Genomic DNA, 18,217 nt, shown 5'->3' on the forward strand with positions numbered 1-18,217 from the left:
AAATATGTAAATATATAAATAAATGGCCCCCACTCCAGTCCTGTACCTTCCTCAGCCTAGCACCTCCCCAAAGATGCTGTGATTACAACTCTTAAAATTCTCACCCAGATGGTCAAATCCTACACATTTAAAAGGTGCCAAGCTGAGGATGGACACCTTAGTGCATCTGATGAAATGTCTAGCAGGCCCTGGGAATATGGGGGAGGAAACAGGACTGTTGCAAAAGAGAAGCTTTGGCTCAGGGAAGGGGAAAAGCATGAGAAAGAGATTCAGAATAACTCTGCCTTAACTACGCTAGGTATAAGTAGATCTGGAGAATTGCTTCGGCAGTCTTTCAAGATTCTGTTCCATTATTAACATCAAAGATTTCTCCAGAAATCCAAGTGGTTCTTGTTTCTGAGTTTGTCAGCCTTGTAAGGCTTGACAAGTGTTAGAAGTTTGGCATAGTGCTGCTTGTTGTGGGTCTGTCTCTCTTCCCCACCCCAAAAAAATTCTGGAGTGTCTAGAGTCCAGAAAAAACTTCAGCCCTTGATTCTCCTGGTTGTATCAATGGTCTTTGGAATCTGCTACAGGTGGTGATCTCTTCTAGCCTATCTTTGCCTGATTTTCATCCCTGAATTCTTTTCAGTCTGACTACAGCTGTAAACATCAGTTACTTTTGACTAATAGCTGAGAGATTCAGGAGGCTTTAAGAAAAAGTCTAAAAATATCTCTCCAGCAACACCAGCCTTGATTGAAGTTCTTTTCAGATAGGATGGATCTGGATCAAAGCCTCCAGTCATGCTGTAGCCTTTGCCCCTTCTTCATCTCATTTCAGCTGCTGATTATCAAAGGAGGAGATGGGCTGAGAGATGTTTGCAAGGTTGGTGCTCTGTATTAAAAAAATTAAAAAGCCTAAATCTGAGCTCCCGGCACCTTATCCATATAGCCACAGCAAGGAGCCCTTTGGTAAAGCCTTTCCCTTTTTAAACATCTCCTTTCCTCATTTCTATGAGCCAGCTAAGGTACAGAGACATTGTGAAGGTGTCTGAGAAAAGAGATTTTCCCCAAACTCCCAAGTTGTAGACACCAACAAAAAGTGGATTTATAAAGTCCTAGGCCCATTGCCAGAGGCCTGGACAGGTTCTTCTCTTTTTATACCCCAGGTGACTACTTTCTGAGCAAGCCCAGAAGCTGATGAGCAAAGATAAAGACTTCTGTCAACACTACCTTTGCTGTTGACTTTGGGAAAATAGGAGCTCAAGACCCTTTGAACAGCTGAGATGCCCAAGATGCAGAGAGCGTTCCAAATCCCATCACACGTTATCTACCCAGATGCCTATTCCCATTTAAGGAGTGCCTTTGTTTTGTTCAGCACACTGTCCCCTTCCCTCTTCCCCATGACAAATCAGTTGTCAGCTAAGATCCCTCATAACTCCAATCATACCACAGCAAAAGGTCTGCCTCAGATCAGGGGTTTTTGTCCCTCTTCTGAAGCACTGATTTTGTCTAAACAGACAGTCTTCTGTTCAACTTGCCTTACATTACACCAAGGAAACACTTAGAAAGAAGTTAGCACATACTTTTTACAAAGTATGGAGAACATCAAAGGCTTCCTTAAGGATACCCCAGAAATAATTATGAAGCCTTCAGATGTTACCAAACCATAACTTTCAGTAGCCCCAGTCAGCATAGCCTACAGTAGGGGATGCTGGGAACTATACACATACTACTCCTAATGACTCCCATTACTAGAAGTCAACCTTGAATACCTAATTGGAAAGGCTAGAGGTGTCTATTCATATAATGGATGCTACAGAAGAGGTGACCAGTTCCTGAAACCCATGTATGGGAAGACAAACTTTGCCCCCCTCTTTATTTCCTCTCCTCTCCACCCCTGCTGTGCTCTAAAACCACCATGACCTCAGCTGCCCTTTACCTCTTTCCTGGAAAAATGAGCTCCTTTCAAAATAAAAACATAAGGCTAGCTATTTTCCAAGAATGCCACTAGTGTGCCAATGTGGAAATAAAGATGCTACTAGATATTGCCATTTCGCTATGAAGTATGCCTCCTTCCCAGATACAGACAGACAGACAGACAGACAGACAGACAGATTGGATGAATAGGTAGGCGTTTAAATTGAATCACAGAACCTCATTGAGGGCTGTTAGGGTACATACTGGCTGGGGAATTCTGGGAGTTAAAGTCCACACATCTTAAAGTTGCCAATGTTGAAAAGCACTGGGTTAAGATGTTAGACAAGAACTGGAGAGACTCAGGTTCTGCTCCCTCCACAGCCACAGAAGCTCCCAATCCCTCTTTCTCAGCCCAAGATCCAGAATGGCGTTGTGGTGAAGGTGCTGATCTAGGAGCAGGAAGACTCAATATCTAGTCCCTCATTAGCCACAGACAGTTTCAGTGTGACTCTCTCTCTGAGAGACAGATCATTCTCTCTCTCTTATTCCAAACGATCCCATAAAGTTGTTACAGTGGGAAAAAATAAAAGGAGATCACATTATATATCCCACCTTGACTTCTCAGAGAAAAGATAGACCAAATAAATAAATAACTAAATATTAAAACATAACAAAAATCATAAAGACAGTTAGGGGCAAGCAAAGTAATGGAAAATAAGGAGTATCCACAGGTAGAGGTCCTACATTTCCTACCTCTACAATAATTATACCAACCTTCTCCAAGTTTCTTGGAGAACCTAGCTGAGAAATTTCGCAAGTTGCAGCCCAACATATCTGAAGAGCATCGGGCTAGGAGAAGCTGAACTGTCTTAAACACAAAAGGTAAGGGTGATTCCTTTGCTTGGCCCCTCGCCATGGCATTTGCAGAGATAGAGGAAGTGTGCTTTAGTAAAGCCATCTGTGCACCAGCTAGATATTAACCAAATGTTGCCTATCCAGCAGCAGGTCTCCAGGAGTTCTCACGGTAATCCTTTCCAGGGCCAAGAATTGAACCTGACATCTTTTTCATGAAAATTGTATCTGTGGCCCTGCCTTCCCAGACTCTCACACTGTCTTTTTGTAGGTGCTGGGTCTTCCTCTACCCCCGGCCCACAGAGAGCAGGATGCGTGGCCTACTTGCACGGTGATGACACCATGAAGAGCTACCATGGGGACCGCAACCAGTCACGGGAACACCCTTGCCACTGCATCCCAGAGGCCTGTGAGCAACCAATGGAATACATCCACCATAGCCAGGAATCTCGCCAGCCATACCTCCTCAGCCCCAGTGAGCCTTATTCCTTGGACCACTACTGCTCATCCCGGAGCTCTGCTGACCCTCTCCTCAGCCTGACTGAACCACTCTCTGCTGCCAGCAGTAGCAGCACCTTTCCTAGGATGCACCACACACCTCAACAGTACGACTCCTGTGACGAGTGCATGGCGGCCGCCCATCCTTCCGGCAAGATCAACCGGCTGCCCCCCACTCTCCTGGACCAGTTTGAGAAGCAGCTGCCTCTTCACCACGACGGTTTCCACACCCTGCAGTACCAGCGGGCCAGCAGCACAGAACAGCCACGCAGCGAGAGCCCCAGTCGCATCCGACATCTTGTCCATTCTGTCCAGAAGCTCTTTGCCAAGTCACATTCCCTGGAAGCCCCATCCAAGCGGGAGTACAACGGCACCAAGATGGAAGGGCGGGGCACAGAGGGCGGGTACCATCACCACCACCCTCACCACCACCGCCAGTCACGGCACGGCAAGCGTAGCAAAAGCAAAGACCGCAAGCTGGATTCCTCATCCTCTTCGTCCCGCCATCGGAACAAGATGATGGGCTGGTGGAGCTCAGATGATAACCTGGACAGTGATAGCAGCTACATGGTGTCCGGAAGACAACATGCTGTTGACCAGAGCACCCAGTACTGTGTGGACACCCCTGAAAGTGCCTTCCGAGACTTGACCTTGAAGGGTCTCAAAAGTGGAGGTGGAGAGGGCAAGTGTTTAGCCTGTGCAGGAATGTCCATGTCCTTGGATGGCCAGACTCTCAAGAGGAGTTCTTGGCATACCATGACAGTCAGCCAAGCACGGGAGGCTTATCCCAGCTCAGGAGGAGGCCCAGAGAAAGCCTTGATGCTTCAAGAGGCCAAGGCCAAGGATCGGTCCTATCATTATCTTCAGGTAAGGAGGTGGGTAGACTGTCCAGGGAGCCCATTTTCTACCTTCAATTCTACTTTGATGAGTTATTCAGATACATAACTGTCCTGAGGCACATTGCCATCCATTTCCAACTTCTATGTCTACCTTCCACCATCGGTATTTGGATTACAACTTCCAAATTCTAGCCAGTGTGGCCAGATTCATCTGGATAACCCCCAATTGGGAAAGTTTGTTCTGTATCCTTGTTGTGTTCAGCCTTTTCATGGCGAGGTGACAGAAGAGTCCTACACTGGGTGGGAGATCACATTAGATGAGCCCCAAGACCTCTTCAACTCTTGACACTCCAGGGGTGTCTGCAGGGGGAACAAGGAGGATCCCGTGACAAAATAAGCATTGTAATGTCCTGATGCAAGCTCGGCCCTTTCTGTCTATGCATCAGGGTGCGGCACAAACATATGTAAGAGATGCAGCTTGTATCACAACATTGCAATGCTAATTTTGTCATTCTAATGAAGCCGCCAGATTCTGTGGATAATTCTGTAGTCTTCTATCATTCAATGCCTTGTTCATACAACATATTTTGCCAGCTCCCATAAAGACCTAGCAGATGCTTTCATACAATATGGTAATCCTGGCTAGTTTTAACCTTGTTTTGGCTTTTTTTTTTTCAGTTTAGCATGCTCTTGAAAACCATTCTATGGTATTAATTTATGGTTCAGCACCTAACTCTAGAAACTGAGTAATAAGATGAAGCGTGTTCTGTGAAGCAGCCGAACTTTGTATTGTTCTGTGTCGGATGGGAGAAAAAGAAGGCTTTTTCCCATGTTGCCTGCTAAATGTTCTGGAATAAACCCCAAGATTGCACATGTGCAGCAAGCTAGGTTAAAATGTGGTTTGCTAGTTTATAGCTTAGCATGCAGTGTGAATCCAACCACTACAGGTATTTGTGGCTTTCCTTGCACAACACACTAAATCAGACTAAAATGGAGTTGGACAGAAACTACTGTTTTAGCAGGCCATTGCATTTAGTTGGACATAGTATGATAACCAACAGTGGTGTTTTATTAACCCAGATTTAGAATTCAGGATGCTCTGTGAATGGAGACAGTTGAATGAATTTGGTAAAATGGGGGCAGGTCAGTCATGAGTGGACAAGTTGGGCAAGCAGAGCTGGCTAAAGCAATGGAAATGAGAAGGCAGAACAGGAAAACTGGAGTTTTGATCCAACCAGGGATGTCGCAGAATATGGTCAAAAACATGAAGATGAGCTCCACCTTTTTTTTATGCACAATACACATAAAAATGGGTGGAATTTCAACTGCATCATTGTGACTGCCATCTTGACTTTTTTGACCATACTCTGTGGATCCAACTTATCTGGCATGGCAGACACCAGACTGGAAAAGCTGTATTGAGTATGGTCATTCCGGAAACTCCACAGCCTTTTGAGTCTCCATCTCAAAAGTGCAATGATGCCCTTTGAAATTCAGTGGCCCATAATTAACATGGGAACACATTCAGCCGTGACAAATGATCCCCCACACTCCAGACTTCTCTGTCTTTGTGTGTGTGTGTGTGTGTGTGTGTGTTATAAAAACTATTAAAAGAGAAGATAAAACTAATACAAACTAATATGAAGTGAAGAAAAGAAGAAAAGAGAAAAAGAAAGAAAGCAAAGAGAAAGCAAAAAGTGCAAGAAAAGAAAAAAATTAAAGAAAAATGGAAAGAAGAAGATACAAAGAAGTAGCTTCCAATATTCTTCACAGTATTTATAAGTACAATTATATTTTAACCTCTCTCTCTAAAGTGACATCGTAATACTCTTTCTATCATCTATCCTGTCTAATCATCAAAACCATAAATCACAAGTTCGTTTTTTTCATTTTTATGCAAGAAGTCCATAAGAGGTTTCCCATCATCAATAAATGTCAATAGTATTTTTTCTCTAATCAAAGAAGTCAGTTTGTCCATCTCAGCAAGATCTGTCAATTTCACCAACCATTCCTCCATGGTGGGTAGTGTCGAGTCTTTCCATCTCTGTGCATGTGATAATCACGCCACAAGACTTCTCTCTTTTGAGTTATCAGAGACCGGGGATGTGAGGATTCATCCAAATCAACCCAAATCAATACATGCCATTTAAAACAAAACATCTCAGCAGATCAGTTACAACCCCAGTAGCTGCATTTGTGTTCACACAACAGTTAACTGGGCCTGAAAAAAGATCTAACATATACATTTGCGCACCACACTTAGCTTGGTTAGTTTTAACCTTAGTTTGCTTTTATGGCTTAGCGGGCAGCGTGAGCCTAACCTCTTTAATTTATGGTTCACCGCATTGCGCAAACCTAGAAAATCGATCAGCTCACTAACCAGCCTGCAGAGTGAACTCATCTGCTAAGAAAGATGCAGTGATCAAGGAGTCGATTCCATGATATAAGCAGCAGAGGAGAAGTTTTGCACAACCGCCTATTGGCCCATCCCAGATTCTGTAAAGATTTCAAAAATTGCCAGAATGCTGCATGGATATTTCTATGAAGTTACCACTTCTAGCATGTGTCCTGTCTAGTTCATTCATGGTGGCTCTGCTTGCAGTATGAGGCATGCCCAGTAAGGGTGCAAGAAGCTCCTGGTTACTCAGCCTCCCTTACCAAGCCGATACCTGAGACAAATTTCCATCTGTCCAAAAACTGAACAATGTCTAGAGCAGCGTTCCTCAACCTTGGCAACTTTAAGACATGTGGACTTCAACTCCCAGAATTCCCCACCCAGCCATGCTGGGGAATTAAGTCCCCATGTCTTAAAATTGCCAAGGTTGAGAAACGCTGCTCTAGAGACTGGACCTCTTTCTTCAGAAGAAAGGTCAGAGGTCAGAATCTTTACCATTCTCCAAAGTTGTCTTCTCTTTTTCTCTCCTTCCCCCTTTCTTTTTCCATGATGCTCTACAGTTCTGCACCTTGATGTTGGTGATTAGAGAAATGTCAAGGCTATAATAGCCTCTTCTGCAAAAAAGGAAAAGCAAACCAAGGGAGTCACTTATCCCTTTTAAAAGACCAAAGATTTCTGAAGAGCTGGATACACATCGGCTTCTCAAGGCATTGAAGCTCTTCCAGCTGCCCGGTTGCATTTGCTAATAGTACCCAAACAAACAATTAGCAAGAGCTACCTAGCTTGTGTCTCAGAGAGCAGCTTTTGCACAGGGCTGATCAATGGTCTCCAGTTGCTAATGAGGAAGAAAACAGAATAACAAGGGCAACCAGGAATAAGGTGAAGATTGGAAGAAACCTGAGGCATCAGGTTCCTTCAAAGACCTCTGGGAGAAGACAGTGAAAACTTCTTTCCCTTGTCTGTTTTCTAAGGTCAAGCCCCAAACATGACCAGGGGTGCAAGACCATGACCATTACTGCAGTGGAGAAGGAAGAAGAGACCAGATGAGCCAGTGTACATAGGGGTTAAGATGCTGGACTGCCATCAGTGAGACCCAGGTCCAAGTCCATCCTCAGACACAAAAAGTTGTTGGGGAACTTGGACCTGTTCCTCTCCCTCAGCCCAAGAACCATAATGGAGTAGTAGTGTCAGTGTTGGACTAGGAGCAGGGAGGCCCAGGTTCTAGTCGATCCTCAGCAGTGAGGCTCATCAGATGACTTTAGACCAGTCCTTCCCTCTCAGCCCAACCTCTCTCACAGGGTTATTGTGTGTGGAGACAAATTGGAGGAGGGAGGATTAAGCACACCACTTCGAACTCCTGAATGGGATATAGATCTAACAAATGAAGTGTCAGAGTTCAAGGTTGATTGGATTACATGAGATGGGTATTGTGGACTAGCACATATTCAGAGCATCATGTTGGGAAAGGCTATTCTAGATCAGTGTTGAGGATATTTATGTAAACCTATTGTATAAGGTTTCAAATGGCCTATCTAGAATAATTCTGTAAGATCTGGAAAGGTCTTCTGAAACTTTTTGGTGATACCGTCTTGCTTCCTGGGCTACCAGCTTACTTTGCTTCATATTTAAGTACAATCAACCCTTGATTTAATGGCCTGGTGGGGGAAGAGGTTCCATTAAAGCAGAATATCTGTTATTTCTGAATGAGATTTTATGCATGTGTGTTTTACATATTTTACACCTGCATAAAATGGCAAACATGTCATGTATATAGACATGTTTTATCTGTTTAATCCAATCTGCCAAACTGAGGCCTGTTAAATCAAGGATCTACTTTTTTGTTTGTCTAAACACAATTACATTCCTTCCTATGTTCAGAAATTTGGGATCTTGAACCAGTAGTCCCAATCTACCAATTTGCCAGATTCCAGATAAACTTCAGTATAAACCTAGAATGGATTAAGAAGGGCATTAGATCTTTTCAGTACGATATCTGTTTCACTCACTAAACCCATGACACTCCAACTTATCTTCTTGATATTAAATTTCTCCGATCATCCTTCCCCAGTCTGGTTGTATGATGAGTCTTTTGGGCAATGGTTTCAGGCAATTCCGAGTGCAATCACTTGTAATTATGAGATGCTGCTAGGAGAAAAGGAACAAAACTTAGATAAGCAGTTAAATTCAAACAGGGAATTTTTGATGGCATCGTGAGACTGACAAGAATAGCTTCTCTGGTAAGATCTGTTGTGAAACTGCTTAGAGAACAGGCAAAATTTCCCCCTTCTTCTCTGTACCTCCCCAAAGTGGGAAGGAAAATATTTATTTCACTTCGTTAAAAAAAAAAAAACCACCATCCAATGGAATGGAATGAAGTTATTCTGACTCAAACCATGACACAGTCTCAGAAAACAGAACTTTAAAAACACAGCAGCAACGGCTGTGCTATTGGTTGCCAAGACAAAAAGGGAAAAAAAGGTGGCCTTTGGTGGATTTTCTATTTCTCCCCTAGCTACAAAGCGTGTATCACACACTCACATTCTGGACCCAGCAGACACTGTACTGTCTGCGATGCGAGCCGACTGAACTGCAAAAGGGCAACAGAACTCCATTCTCATATTGATCTTCCCTTGATCACTGCGGCTCCTACTTTTTGAAATGTGTAAAACAGAGTCAAAGTGTTCCAGCTACAAAATATTCTGTTCCGACTTCAGAACAATGCTACGAGGGAAACAGAGGTTTCATTTCAGAAGAGGAAATTGTTTCTGTCTAAGATCGCTTTTCCTAAGCTATTAAGAACTTAATGATAATGAAGGGAAGGGAAGGGAAGGGAAGGGAAGGGAAGGGAAGGGAAGGGAAGGGAAGGGAAGGGAAGGGAAGGGAAGGGAAGGGAAGGGAAGGGAAGGGAAGGGAAGGGAAGGGAAGGGAAGGGAAGGGAAGAAGAGGACAACCAGCAGCAAGGTGGATGGACTCAGTTACAACAGTGATGGGGGGCTGAAGGACCCAGTTAAGGGACAGATTATCATGGAGAAAATCGATCTATGTGGTCACTATGAGTCAACAATAACTTGATGGCATATAATCAATCAACCAGTCATGTTTAATAAATATTTAAGGGTAGATCATCCGAGATCACACCATCTTCTCTTATGAATCATAAAGTCATCTCATGTAACACATCTTTATCAATATAGACTTTTCTGAACTAATTTTATATAGATAAGTTAACATTCCCTAAATAACCAGATTCTCTGTGCAGAGAATTTTCTGTCACTTTCCAGAAGTCTGTTATATAAAAAATATACCAGGAATATATTAGTTTAACATGCTGCATTTTATGGTTTGTAAACTCTGATTTCCGCTGAAATGATGGCACCAGAGTGAGGAGATAGGATGCCTTCTACCAAATCTGATGTCAGTTTCTTCTCTGAACCTTTTCTGCATTTTATTTGTCCTGTCTGTCCAATTGCTTTCTTTAAAGCTCTTCTATGTTTGATTCAAGAATGTCCTTATGCAAATTAAATTTTGCAGTTGCCCCCCCAAAACATAGGACCCCATTCCAAATGAAAGAAAATGAAATTCTGCCCCCTACCCATGTGTAGGGGATGCCACTTTGCCCCTTGCTCTTCCCAAAAATGGCACATAGCCCCCCAGAAAAGACTGCACACCCCTCTCCTGCCAGATAATGCCCGCAGAAGGGCACAAGCACTAACCATTTTGGATTCCCACCAACCAGTTTTAAGAAACATTCTACTCTGAAGCATTGTGGGAAATTCACCTTCTAGATGCCATTCCTGTCCAATCCACAGAAGAAAGTGTCTCACCAAAGAATCCATCATTTTCTAGGCAACTCTTTTCATTGCCATTGGGTGATCCATTATTATTTCTTCTTCTTCTTCTTCTTCTTCTTCTTCTTCTTCTTCTTCTTCTTCTTCTTCTTCTTCTTCTTCTTCTTCTTCTTCTTCTTCCTCTTCCTCTTCCTCTTCCTCTTCCTCTTCCTCTTCCTCTTCCTCTTCCTCTTCCTCCTCCTCCTCCTCCTCCTCCTCCTCTTCCCTCTTCCCTCTTCCTCTTCCTCTTCCTCTTGAAGGAAAGGGATTTTGGTCCCACCCCAAAATCCCCAGAAAATCCTTGGGCTGTGTGCTACAAAAAGGGGAAAATGTGGAAGAAGGCAATGGCAAACCACTTCCGTGTTGTTGTCAAGAAATATACATGATGTGCCCAGGAAGTCACGAACAATCAAAGTCAATCTGAAGGAGACATATATTATTCTTAAAACGAACACACGCATACCCCACTTTCTCACAGCCCTTGGCTCCTGAAATGCAGAACCAAGGACAGTTCATCCCTCCTTGATTCTCACTACCAAAGATTCGTGAATAATTTTTCCAAATTTCCTGGACAGAGTTGGTGGGTTTTTGTCCTCATCTTCCCCATCTTCCTTGTTTGAGTTCTTCACTGAAATTGCTGGCATTTATTCATTGGGAAGTTGATCAAACTGAAGAGCTGGCTGGATTCAACCAAAAGGTGGACTTAATTCTGCTAAGTTAGTCATGACTCATAATTCTGGATATATATGAGTCATGAATAACATCCAAAGAGGAATTTGGGTTCCAATTATTCAGGTCCATAATTTTCCTATCAATCATTTCATGCAGGGGTCCCCAATTTTTGATGGCTGGTGGGCAAATTCAAATTTTGAGAGCATATTGTAGAATTGTTACACAATGGATGCTGGAGTCGGGGAGGAAACTTGCCCATTTATAAAACAGCTACCATTAGAGATGGTACAAAACACCAATTTACCAGAATGCTACCTCTCACCTCTCTAACCATCACACTGCAGGATCCTCCCAATTAACTCTGTTGATCTTCACTCTTCATGGGGCAAGTAAGTACACTTACCAGCAAAACCATTCGTGTCAGTTGCCCTTCACTTTCATTTTCTTCAGGAAGTTTAGGGTACTCATGTGAGGCCCAGAGACATTTGTGGGAAGAAAGGTGAGATCAGTGACTTTGCAGCAGACCAGCTCCCTAACTTTGGGGGGGGGGGGGAATTAAAAATGGAAAAAAATAGGTAGAGCACAAGAACATGACTCTGGGCAACAGGATGGGCAAGAGAAGGGTCAAAAATGGCAAGATGCTGGACAGAGCGTTGCAATGCAAACCCTGCCTCTTTTGCATATGTATCAATGTCATATACATGCTCAAAATGGATGGGACTTATTGGAGTGGTCTGGCCACCATCTTGCCAGATTTGATCTTCCCACTTCCCACTTCTGCCACTGACTTTGGGCACTTGGGCATTTCCTAAGCACCACATATGTCAACAGTGTCTTGGGAAGAGAAATCAAAGATTTCAATCTAATGCTGAACTATGTATCAAAAATTTGGAATGTAACTCTCATTACATTCCAAAGGAAGAATTATGGATTTATCAGGCATGGATTGTAGCTAAAAGTTTTCTTTTACTTCAGTGGAAAGACTCGACCACCCCTGGTTTTAAAAAAATGGACTAACAAAATGTGTTCACTCTCCAACGATGAACTTGTTTTGGACTGACATAGAGGAAAAGCTGACCAATAATTCTCCAAGTCAAGATTCAGTCTCTTTAATAACTGAGCAATTTTCTTATTATTTTTATTTTATTTTATTTTATTTTATTTTATTTTTCTTGGGTTTATTTGAAGGGGAGGGGTTATGCTGTATTCTCTTTTTTCTGTTTATTATAAGAAATAAAAAATTAAAAATGAGTGTTAAAACTTATGAAAAGATAGATGATTAATTATGTAATGATGGGTTGGAAGATTATTGGAAATAGATGGATAAAAAAAGTAATATAATCTAGACTGAATATTCCTGAAACCTCATGTGACATTATTTTCTCAGATAACAAACAAAGAAGTTGTTTACTGTTGTCCATTCCTTGGTTTGACTTCCTGCTATCAGACTGATATTAGATATTAGGGCAGAAAATTTTATTTTTAGAAGACATGGAGTGTCACATAGATTGATAATACCATATGTCAATTTATGCACTGAGGTAGAATGAGAGAGGTGATCGTTAAGGTCCTTCCATCACTGTGATATGATGATGGTCATGATATTGTTGTTGATGATGATCATGAAAATTGACTCCCCCCAAACTGCTCACTTCTGCGGTGTGATCCCAAATGAGGAACCTCTGGAGCATTCTTGATTGCATTCGGGGTCCTTAGAATCTCAGCCGTCAACATTATATTTTGAGTTTCACACAGTGTAGCATCACTCTGGAGCACTCTGGGACCTTTGAATGGCAATTGACTAGCAAGAATTAGAGTGCAGAAATTGCCACCGCCCATTTCTACCATTACTCATTATTAGGAATTGAGACTTCTTCTCACTGAATTTTCCTTCTCGTTGAATTTCTCCTCTCTCTGGCTGCAGTGTTTCTTTTCATTTTCTTTGGTTTCAGTTTGTTTTTGGCTGCAATGTTTCTGAATACAGCAGAAAGTGTCTGCACAAATATTCCTGTGCATTTCTTCCTAATCCACCCTTCTTGGGTGCATAAATGTTCATTTTGCAAGCAATATGTTTTCTGCGGGAGGATGTGCTTAGTATGTAGTTCTTTTATGTGGTTTTTTCACATTTAGTTATTCCAGATTTGTAACTTTGGACACATATTTTGGGGGCTGCGAACCATGTCACAGAATTGAGATTCTAGGTTCATTCTAGGTTCTTTTATAGGTTCAGAAGATTTAAAAATTCCAAAACTGCGACAGTTGTCGGAATGAGCTTCTCAGGCACCAGGTAAAACAACCAGGGACCCAAAGATAAAAGAAATAGCCTAAGATAAGCTGCCTTGCCAATCATTCTCTTAAATCTAGAATAAAGCTATCTTTGTTAAGCTGTGCCTGTCTGGTAACAATATTTGGTCAATTATGGCCTCCTTATTTTAGAGGGTTTGGGGAAGAGACATTTGGAAAAGCGGCTAGTGACAGTTCCTAACGTTGCCACCATTCAGAATTCCTGCTTCCTTTGGCAAAGCTTTAGAAGTTAAATAGCTGGGAGAATGTTTGTCTGTTTGCTTGTTTGTTTCACCGTATTTATAAACCATCCCAAACCTAAAGGACTCTAGCAGGTTTACAGCAAAACTAAAATTAAGAATCAGAAGTAGAAATGATATAAGCCGCAACAGAGCAGCAGAGTAAATGCTATCTGTGATGGCCATCCATAACCAGCTAGGACCAAAGGTGTGCTGGAACAATGCTGACTTTTATTATTTTCAGTATCAAAGCTGCATGAGCTTCTGAGGAAAGGGTGTTCCCCAGAGATCCACAGGGTTGCATTCATTTCAGATCAAAGGTTTATTTAAACTTCAAGAGAGAAGCTCTGGAATCTTGTTTAAGAAGACCTCATTGTTCCATTTCTCCATATCTTTCTCTCAGGGGGGTTACCCACTATCACCCATATTAGAAAAAGGGAAATCGCTTTAGGAGACAGGACCAACCGTGGTCCTCAAGTCTGTGATTTAAGCTTGAATTAACTGAAAGTGTTTAGCTTTCAAAAATAAGTACTAGAGCTCAAGTCTTTCCCAAAGACAACCTTCCATACATTTCCCTCTACCTTCCACCATAATCCAAACATCCCAAACTAGCCAGAACTATGATAGAATCACTAGCTCTTTTCAGTCTCCAATTCTGTTTTTCTGGGAGAGAAAGAAGGATTGAATGATGTAGCTTGATTGCTCCTCCAAAATGGAAATCAGGAAGGATACTGGAATTAGGACATTCTTCATCGTTGGTTGCCATCATGATTACCTTGCTTCAGCCCTATCTGTCCACTGCAGAAGAGCACAAGAGGGGTGAAGGAGGGATGACAAATATCCCCTTGATGTTGCCTCTGCTCATGATGCAATTTCCATGGGGCAAAGACTTGTCATTCCATTTATAAAATTCTGCACTTAACCAAGCATGCTTTTTTAGTATATTTTTTATTAAGGATTTTAATTACAATAGTAAAAGCTAAATTTAAAGAAATAAAAAAAATAGTGAGAAAGAATAAAAAATGAAAGAGAAAAGAGAAAAGAAAGAATGTGATAAAGAAAAAGAAAAGATATAAAGAAGTGACTTCCAACCTTCATTACAAGAAGTATAGACAAATTTAGTAACTCTTCACCCCTGTAAGTTTACAAACAGATCTCTTCATCCCATATTCCATCCTTTATATATAAGCAAATCCATAAAACATCAACTTTTTATTCCTGGTGTTAGCAAAAAGTCCATAAAGGGTTGCCAGAACTTTGCAAATAAATGTCTTATTTTAACCTTGATCATATAAACCAACTTTATATTCCTTCATTTACTTCTAACAGTCTTAATCTTTAGTTCATTCAAATATTGTCATAGGATTTGATTTCTCTTCAATTCTTCTTTATCCCATTGCACAGACTTATTCAAGGGCTTAACAAGCCTCTTTTATAGATCCAGTAAGAAAACATTTTCCAGGTCATTCTTTTGGTTTGTCATTTGTATTTCTCCTTTAATTTTTAAAACTTCAGCCAGTATATTTTGTATGTCCAATAAAGCCTTTTCCAAATCATTCTCTTGGCCCATCATTTGTAGTTCCACTTTTAGTGCTTTCTCTATCTTCCCAGACAAAATTTGCTCCACATCTGTCATTCCCTCATTAACATCTTTTGGACATAATCTATCCATTGAATCAGACACCATTACTGACAATGTTGATATTGTAGCTACTAATTTCTGGCCCCATTCTTCAAATAACTCCTTTAATATTTCCAGTGTTATGATGTTTTGTGTCATTTTACAAGTCCCAGTTAACCAACACCAAAAGCTGGCTTGTATTTTTTTTTTCCTTCTACTTAAAATCTTTAGTCCCCTCTAGTGTCCATTTTCTAAAATCATAAAGTTGCTTATCTTTGTTATGGGCCAAGACAGCCAAAATAACTCTGGTTCCCATGAGAAGCTATTTATTTTTTATAGTTAATTCCAAAATCTTATAGTAAAAGTCAATATTCCAAATTTAACTGAGCCCTTAGTCCATTTGTAACTTTCTTAGATCAAAATCTAAGCTTTTTGCTGTTTATTTCAAATTCTTTAAGTTCTTAAGCTTGTAATTAATTTTTCTTTTGTTCACAGTTGAAGCTAAACTCACCCAGTGACATTTCAGACTTCTTGTTCTGAAGGTCTCTGATAGCTTTAAGATGGTTAATAGGCAATTCCTGAAAGTGATTAGAAAGTGAGGCTTGCGAACGTAGTGTCTTTTAAAAGGCTCCATTGTGGTTGCAAACAAGATAGCTAAACTCTTCATCTCCCAAAACTCAAACCCATGGAAGACCTCTGTCCTGTGGTCTCCTCACAAAGACCAGCCATCTGGAGCACATGTGGGTGATCTCACATCCTCTCCTTATCCAGAGAGGTTCTGAAGACCCAGTCTATTCACTGGTTCTTTGGTCTGGGCTGCAATTGTCAGCTCCACTTTTGCGGAGACATCTTCAGTTCACCATGCCTCCTCTGGAAGTCCACTTAGCCAAGCATAGTTTTGAAATTGACATAAAACAGTGACATAGTCATCCTTTTCTTTTTTAAAAGTGAGTCCTTGAAGACCATCTCTTGACAATATTATATGGAAATAGGTTTTGTTTTTCTCCTAAGCATTTTCTGATTCAGATAAACTGAAATAGGGACAGATAAGGGCAACCAGAGGACTGGAAACTAAGCCTTATGGGGAAAAGGGACTGGATATGTTGAATCTTGAGAAAAAATGATTGAAGAGGGCTGTCACTGTGCTCCTTAAATAGCTGGAGAGGAGGTCACACAGGAGAAGTTCAAGAGCTGTTCTCTATTGTCCTGGATTGCAGGACAAGGAATAATGGCCTCAAATTACAGGAAAGTTGAATCCAGTTGAATGTTGGGAAGATTTTCCTAATAAATCAGTTTGTCAGTGGAATCAATTACAAAAGGAGGTGATGGGCTTTGCTTTGCTGGAGGTGTTCAAGTGAAGGCTGGACAGTCAAATTTTCAGTATGAATTCTTATACTGAGCAGGTGGCATAAATGGATCTTTGCAATGCCAGTATTCAGTTATTTCTTTTTTGCTGAAATATTGCTTACATTCCTAGTTTGTTGCAATGGGCAACCTATCTCCAAATATGATACAAATTTCTCCTATCTGGTACCCTCCAGAAGTGTTGGTATGACCAATCCCAGAATTTCTGCAAATTGTAATCCCCAAACATCTGGAGAGTTACTAGGTTGAGAAAGTCTTCACAAAGACCCTTTAAAATAGATCAACAGAAACATTTACCTTCATGAGGGGCCATAGGATTCTGGTGGTGAGGGACAGAATGGAAAAACTGAAGAGGTTCAAACCCCCTCTTAGCTCACTGCAGAAAATATTTTCAGCCTCACCTACTTTACAATGTTCTTATGAAGATAAAGAGAAGTATGCTCACTTTAGCAATTAGAAGAAAAGCATCTTAGAAGTGCAATTAATAATAATTACATTGGATTTGGTTCTTTGACATTTTCTTTCTTTCCATCTACATTCACTGTGTGTGTCTATCGTATGAATGTCCTCTGAAAATATCCAACTGCCTTGAATCAAAAATTGGATGGCATTGTACTATACACTCAACTTAATTACTGAATTAACCCATTTTCTGGGTTAGCACAATACAATGAATCTTAACCCAACCAAAGGGGCCAAAGCTAATTCACTAAAAACATGAAGATGAACACTAGCCAAGCTTGCCATGATGAGCAAAAACCGGTTCATTACCTGTTAAGTAAATTGTGTGAACCCAGCAGTAAGTTTCCCTCCCTCTCTCAATACTTGTCCATTTTTTATGGCTTGTTGTCTCTTAATTAGTTTAATTCTCTTGACCATGGGCCAAAACAGGGCAAGATAAGAAGGGGGGAGGGGAAGAGAAACAATAATTAAAACTATTGGTTAACTATTTCCTGCACAAGTAGCTACTGATTGGCTTCCATCTTTCTGCTGCAAAAGAACACTTTCTGTGAAAATTCATGGTCAATAAATACCAAAAAAGGTGATGATAGATGATAGATAGGATAGAGAGATGATAGAGAGACAGACAGACAGACAGATCTAGTAGGTAGATAGATCATTCAAAGTCAGGAACAGAATTTTGGGTAAGTTGCATGTACATGTGTGTGTTTGTGCATGCTAATTCCCCTGAAAATGTATTTATGGAAGTGGAAAACTAACTTTGACACTGAGTCCTAGATCCAGCATCACCCCTGCACACTGCTGAAGCATCTGCTGCTTCAGGTGGTGCACCTTTTCTTGAAAAACCTAGTCTGAATCAAGTGGTGTTTCCCTTATGTCAGTTTCCTATTCAGTAACTGCAGCAGAATTTCCATGGGTTCCCTCTGACAAGTATTCAGATTGATTGATTGCTTATGTGCCATCAAGTTGTTTTCAGCTCCTAGCAACCACATAGATAGATTTTCTCCATGATGATCTATCCCTAACCTGTTCTTTCAAGTCTCCCAATGGTGCACACATCACCACTGTAACTGAGTCCATCCACCTTACTGCTGATCATCCTCTTCTTCTCTTTCCTTCCACCTTTCCCAGCATCAGAGCTTTCTCCAGAGAGCTGGATCTTCTCATAATGTGGCCAAAGTAGGATAATTTGAGCCTGGTCATTTGTGCCTTGAGTGAGAACTCTGGGTTGATTTGTCCAATGATCCATCGGTTTGCTTTCTTGGCTG

At 41.3% G+C, this 18,217-nt stretch overlaps 1 protein-coding gene across 1 annotated transcript in view; it reads left to right on the top strand.

The window, feature by feature from the left end:
• The first annotated feature begins 3,090 nt into the window (after nucleotides 1–3,090).
• The window catches only part of DLGAP3 (DLG associated protein 3), a 41,313-nt gene continuing 26,186 nt past the window's right edge, over nucleotides 3,091–18,217 (top strand). The window contains exon 1 of the mRNA XM_007428302.2: nucleotides 3,091–4,113. Within this exon, the coding sequence (XP_007428364.1) occupies nucleotides 3,091–4,113 (1,023 nt within the window). The remainder of the gene's footprint in view (nucleotides 4,114–18,217) is intronic.

Source organism: Python bivittatus, unplaced genomic scaffold, assembly GCF_059951505.1.
Source record: "Python bivittatus isolate LINGU-HERP-01145 unplaced genomic scaffold, Pbiv_v1 ctg000260_np1212, whole genome shotgun sequence".
Lineage (NCBI taxonomy): Eukaryota > Metazoa > Chordata > Lepidosauria > Squamata > Pythonidae > Python > Python bivittatus.